This window comes from Orycteropus afer, unplaced genomic scaffold (assembly GCF_000298275.1).
Source record: "Orycteropus afer afer isolate SDZICR_OR568_19922 unplaced genomic scaffold, OryAfe1.0 scaffold00107, whole genome shotgun sequence".
Taxonomy (NCBI): domain Eukaryota; kingdom Metazoa; phylum Chordata; class Mammalia; order Tubulidentata; family Orycteropodidae; genus Orycteropus; species Orycteropus afer.
In genome coordinates this window covers 3,113,981-3,120,606 of record NW_006921694.1, presented here as the reverse complement: position 1 = coordinate 3,120,606, position 6,626 = coordinate 3,113,981, and the positions used below count along the sequence as shown (strand labels likewise).

Genomic DNA, 6,626 nt, shown 5'->3' with positions numbered 1-6,626 from the left:
ATCAAAAGAAGATGGAAGGAATACACAGAGTCATTGTACCAAAAAGAACTGGTCGATCTTCATCCATTTCAGGAGGTGGCTTATGATCAAGAACCAATGGTATTGAAGGAAGAAGTTGAAGCTGCACTGATCCCACAGCTCTGTTTCAGCCCGGCTTCTCCCCTGCCTCCTGCATCTGGGTGTGTGGCCTGTCTGCCCCAGAATTTAGTCTAGAGACTGAAAATGCCTCAACCTATTCCACAAACCCTCCAGAAAGGAACTAGCCCTACAGGTACCTTAACTTTTGCCCAGTGAAATTGATTTCAAATTTCTAACCTCCAGAATTGTTTTCAGTAGGAAAAGTTCTCTCCGGTCTTCATTATGGAACTGGATGGTTCTTACTTGAGTATAGCCAAACCACAAACATGCTATCAAAGCAAGCAAAAGATCTAAGTCTGTAAAGTCAGACTCAGCTTCAGAGTCCTTTGTGGAGTACAGGAACAATTCTTTGAAACCAGCAGCCCTTCATCATCCCAATGAGTGTTCAGATAGGGTGCCATCAGAGATCAGAGCATTTAACTATTCACCTCCAGAGAGAAAACCAGTGGATGTAGTCCCTACAGAGAAAGTGCCACTAGAGGAATTGAAGATGAAAGAATATCCAGGCCTTAGGCCTCCATCTAGTCACAAAGAATTTTTATTTCAACACACAAAAGAAGAAAAAAAAAAAAGAACCAAGGGACTTCAAGTAATAAAAGACACAGAGCTAGCTGTTAGTAGTTTATTTTCACTACATAAGTCATACCAAAACCAAACCAAAGCCACTGCCATCAAGTCAATTTTGACTCATGGTGATCTCATTGGGCAAAGTAGAACTACCACCCCCATAGGGTTTCCAAGATTGTAAAATCATTACAGGAGCAGACTTCCACGTCTTTCTCCCACAGAATAGTTGGTGGGTTTGAACTGCTGACTTTTCAGCTAGCAGTTGCATACTTAACCACTGCGCCACCAGGGCTCCTTTACATAAATCACAGAAGAATTAAAATCCAAAATTTCTAATCTTAGGTCACTTTTAAAATAAAGTATCATTACCAACACCAAACCCACTGCTGTCGAGTCAATTCTGACCCATAGTGACAGCATGTAACAGCCCTATAATAGGGTTTCCAAGGCTGTAAATCTTTACAGAAGCAGACTGCTTCATCTTTCTCCCACAGAACAGTTGGTGGGTTTAAACCGCCAAGGTTTTTGGTTAGCAGCTGAAAGTCTTAACCATTACACCCCCAGAGCTCCTAAAGTCTAAAAAAAGATATCCCCATTCTCACCCACCAGCATCATTACACTGGTAACATGACAGAATAACTATGGCAGAGGTCAGATGCAAAAAAAAAAAAAAAGTCTTTATAACAAGGAAAAGAGCAGTGTGTCTGTCTCCCAGGGCATGCAAAAAGTAGGTTCTCCTCATTCCTCTCTAACCTACATCATTAGGGCCACTTCTCCATATTCCTTGAGACAACCAACCTTCAATATTCCAATATGTTTAAAGGTTCTTTCCTCCTTCCATCTATTTTCTCTCCATTTCGTTTTTAACCAAATTACTTTTTGTTGTCTGACACCTTTTCTGTACAAATTCCCCACATTCCTCACCTGTGGTCTCTCAATTGCACTTTGCTTGATTTCTCTTTTCCTTTTTTTTTTTTTTTTTTTTGGTGATACACACTCCAGTTAGCTTAAAATGGAGAAAATTACACAATTGAGTGTGGCCCTCTAATTTCCCTAATGTACCATTAGCACAACACATGACTGTATCTCAGTAATGTTTCTGTTTGTGCATGAGCTTAAAAAAAAAGTTTATTATTCATCAATGAGCTTAGTGAAAAATTAGTTGATAGTATTGAATATATATGGAACCATTTAGGACTATAATCTCAGCACTTCCCAATGTTTATTTTTTTTAAAGCATGGCTTTACTGATTGTATATTGTTATAGCTAATGAAGTGACCTTCATTTAGTTATTTATTTTTCTGGTTTGGGGCATCTACATTGTTTCCTTTGGGGGGTATTTTATTGTGGTTTAGGTGAAAGTTTATGGAGTAAATCAGTGTCTCATTCAATACTTTATACACATTTTCTTTCGTGACATTAGTTACAATCCCTCAATGTAACAGTACACTTCCCACTTCTTCCCTGGGTTCCCTATTTCCATTAGCACATTTTTCCTACCCCATCTTGCCACCTGAATTTTGTGTTTGAGCAAATGCTATCTTTTGGTCTCATGTGGTTGACTGTTCTGAGAAGCACATTCCTTGAAGGTATTACTGTTCACTTTGTAGTCCTGTCTATTGTTTGGCCGAAAGGTGATCTCCTGGAGTGAATTCAGTTCCAGGTTTGAAGGGTGTCTACAGGCCTTTGTCTTGGGGGTTCTACCTGCCTCTTATCAGAGCAGTGTTGTTGTTGTTATGGGCTGTTGAGTTGGACCCGACTCATAGTGACCCCTCCGTGGGTTTCCAAGGTAGTATCACTACAAAAGTAGATTGCCCAACCTTCCTTCCGAGGAGTGGCTGGTGGGTTTGAACCGCCAGCCTTCTAGTTACCAGTCAGGTGCCTTAGGCACTATGCTACCAGTAAATCTGGTCTTTTTTATGATTTTGAGTTCTGTTCTACATTTTTTTTCCCCACCCTCTGCAGGGCCCTCTACAGTGATCCAGTCAGAGTGGTCAGTATGATAGCCAGCACTATCTACTTGTTCTGGTCTCAGGCTCTTGAAGGATGCAGTTCATGTGGCCCTTTGATCCTTTAGTCCTTTGGACTAATTGTTTCCTTGAGTCTTTGATTGTCCTCATTCTTCTTTGCTCCAGACAGGAAGAGACCAATAGTTGTGTCTTAGATGGCCACTCACACAAGCTCTTAGGGCCCCAGTCACTACTCACCAAAGTAGGATGTAAAACACTGTCTTTATGGACTGACTATGCTAGCCAATTGACCTAGATGTCTCCTGATACTGTGGTCCTAAGCCCTCAAGTGCAGTGATTCAGTCCCTCAAGGTGTTTGGACATGGCTAAGATGCCAACATTTCTTAAAGCAAGAGTAAAACAAGGTATTCCAAAAGAAAAGAATGGTTTCACAGTCAAGTCACAAACCACAGTAGGCTCTATAACAGTTTAGGAAATTCTAAAATAAAAGAAACTTGCTTAACTATATTATTCAGCTTTTCCCAAACTTAAGCTGATGAACCCTCCTTTTCCCCCACACCTATTAATTTCCCACAGAACACGCATTTAGGGAAATGTTAATCTAACTATAACTGAAAATAAACCAAGGAAAACATTATACTTAACCTTGTAGCTTATTTTAAATTTTGCTGCCTTTATAAATAAATAAATTTACACAAAACGTTGTTTGAAAGTACTCAGTGAAAGGGGCTCATTTTAAATATCCTATATAAATTTACCTTAACCAGGTTCTCTAAAAATTAAGACTGTAATCATCATTTATGAGTTGGGAAGGAGGGGTATCACAGAAGGCGAGAGGATGACAAGCAAAATTGTTCTTAAAGTTAAGCATATCATAAGGAAAATAATATTTTACAAATATGAAGGTCTAAGACTCTCCATTTTTCCTTCACTAATTTTCATGTTTGACCTTTTTTTCTAAGTGGGAGAAAAGAATGGAATTTTATGAATACACAAGCATATTATATATAGACTTTTCTGAAGATACGTTATACAACAACAAAAATTTTAAAAAATAAAAATTTGTCACTTTTCCTTCTAAGGTGTACTATGAACCATTTACGTTACAGGTTTTAAAGAACATAGTTTAAAGTACACACATTTTACCTGAAAGCTCCGTAAAGTGGTCTGTACCAACAGACAAATGAACAAGGAGTAAAAAGCAAGAACCACAGGATACTCAATCCAAAATCAACCCCTCTTGTAGGATCAACACAAAACCAAGCCAAGCATCCGAAGATATTTAGAAACAGTGTTACAGCGTGGACTGTGGAATCAAAAAACAGAATAGAAAAGAAATGTTTACATTCAATTTATGAGTTCATTCAATAAAAACTACAAATAAAAAGTATCTACAAATAACAAATGTATTCTCCCTATTTCCATTCAATATTTTTCAAAACAATACTATTTCTTACACATGTGCTTTGAAAACAGAACATACACAGGAAAAAGAGGCCTAATACATGGACTGTTGGCAAAAGTTCTTTTGGCCCTCTCCATCTGGGCAATTACTCGGATGAACCAGAGAAGTACTACTTTGAGGGCTTCTTCCCTGAGGAAATATGTGTTTGCCCCTGACCCAATAAGAAAAGTAATGCCTGCAAGGAAAGAACCAAGATTTGAGAGGAAAAAGATCCTACACTCAGAACTACGTTTTTACAGAGTGGGGCTGCAGAATCCTCCCCAATGAGACTACAGAAAACAGAAAAACTGGAGAAATGTCCCATGAAATATCATTACAACATTTTTTTTTCAGTTATAAAATTAGGAAATTTAAACTAAAATAGCAGCAATTTACAGTGGCTATACAGTCATTCTATGGCAATTATTTAAAAAAAAAATTTGGCAGAGGGTCCAATCTATTTAAAAAAAAAAAAAAAAGGCACACTATGATGCATTTCAGCTGCTGTGGGAGACTTTCTTTTGGGCAACACAAACAGAACTTAGCAACCTCTTCATGTGCTTAATAACTACTTTCCCTAAAAGAACAAAAATAAAAAAATTTGAGTAACATCTCACTATATTATGATCCTAAAGAACTGCATTTATTCATTATAATTAATAACTTTCTCAAAGGCTTTTTGAAAAGTAGATTCACAGGCTGAGTTTATTATATGAAATGTCTTTTGAAACTAAAATCATGTGCAATGTAAATTAGCCATATAATAAGAATGTACCAACTGTTAGTTGAATTAAAAACAAACAGAAAACCTATCAAATTTAAATTTAAAAAATTCAATATACATAAAACTAAACTTTAAAGTTCCATTAAGTTATGAATCAAAATCAATTATGAATGAAACAGGATAAAAATAAAATTCTATGATACCTCTAAATTTGCTCTCATCTAATCACAATGTAATTATACAAACTCCAGACTATCAGAGTGACAGAAGAATAGTGAAGACAAATGGGTTATAAACTGAACTCACTGTCGTTCAGTTGGATCCAACTCATAGCAACCCCTCCTTGGGTTTCCAAGGCAATAGCCTACAGAAGTAGATTGCCCAACCTTCCTTCCGAGGTGAGTTTGAACCACCAGCCTTCTGGTTACCAGTCAAATGCCTTAGGCACTTATACTATTGAGCAGTCACTTAACCTAGGTAAGCTTCAATTTCTAAGTATTAGACAACCCAAAATCAACAGGTTAAAACTTAAACCTTCTTGAAAACAATTTCTTAACACCATCTATACTCTATGAAATTTAAGTACATTACTGAACTGGTACTACAGCCTACTTTGTTCCAGGTGATGCTTCTTAAAATCAGAAACATAACTGGAATCTTAAGCCCTTTTTGAAAACAGTTAACAGAAGTGCCAATTGAACAGGGTTGAGAAAACCACAGTCAACTATATTAGGAGAGATTCAGAAAGTTATATATTTCTAAGGTAAAACAGAACCTATTTTGAAACAATCAGCACTGGAAAATTAAGTATCCATTTATTGCTGAAATTAATCTATTTTCCCATTCAACTTCTATTTACTAATAAATTCAATTTGTAATTTTCTTCCAACCTCCACCTCTTCCACCGAATTTTTTTTTAGTAAGTCAAAGAACTTATACCCAAAATGCAAGCCCAATTTCTGCACACACACATATACACTCATCAAATTGTGTTTGATGAAATACATGTGCTGATTAGCATGTACATAAATAGAATCATAACTTTAAATATGAAGAAAATATAATACTACTAACAGTGGAAACTCAGTAAAAGATCAAGAAGAAAATCTCAAAAAGAAACTAAAAATCAGAGTTGAAAATGTATTATCTATAAGGAATTGCTTCTCACTATTCCAAAGCAACTCCACATATATATAAGAATGCTACTAAAAAAAACTGAAGAAAATTATCTCATCTATTTAGGAAAAAAGATAAAGTCTTCCGAATCATAAAGTAAAAACATGCAAGTTTTCTCCATCAAGAAATTACCCTACAAATTACCAAATAACCCAAATTACAAATAACCCTGCTGCTATGCAGGGGAGAAGCCATGACAGCTACCTTCGCTACTGACCTATGATATTAACTGGGACTGAAAATACTGTTTGGAATAAAAATGAAACAGTAAGTGGTAATCCTGGGTACATAAATAAAAACTTTAACATCTTGCTTGACCTTTTGTTTTTATATTCTATGAAGTGTAATTATACTCAAAGTGAGCCTCAAAGCCTAAAGCTATGTTCTGGTCAATAAAACTCCCAAGTATTGATCAGATAACTTCCAGTAATAAAAGTATTCACCATGATAGAGAATGAAAAGTAAGCTGTGCTAAAAGTTATTTTTAAAAAAGATTGTAATATAATTTATATCCCTCATGAATATAGATGCAAAAATCTTCAACAATATCCTAGCCAATAGACTCCAACAGCATATCAAGAAATTCATTCATCATGACCAAGTGGG

At 36.1% G+C, this 6,626-nt stretch overlaps 1 protein-coding gene across 1 annotated transcript in view; it reads right to left on the bottom strand.

The window, feature by feature from the left end:
- Positions 1–6,626, bottom strand: part of SCAMP1 (secretory carrier membrane protein 1) — a 177,435-nt gene that overhangs the window by 56,625 nt on the left and 114,184 nt on the right. Inside the window, exon 6 of the mRNA XM_007943449.2 lies at positions 3,823–3,982. Coding sequence (XP_007941640.1) covers positions 3,823–3,982 — 160 coding nt within the window. The remainder of the gene's footprint in view (positions 1–3,822; positions 3,983–6,626) is intronic.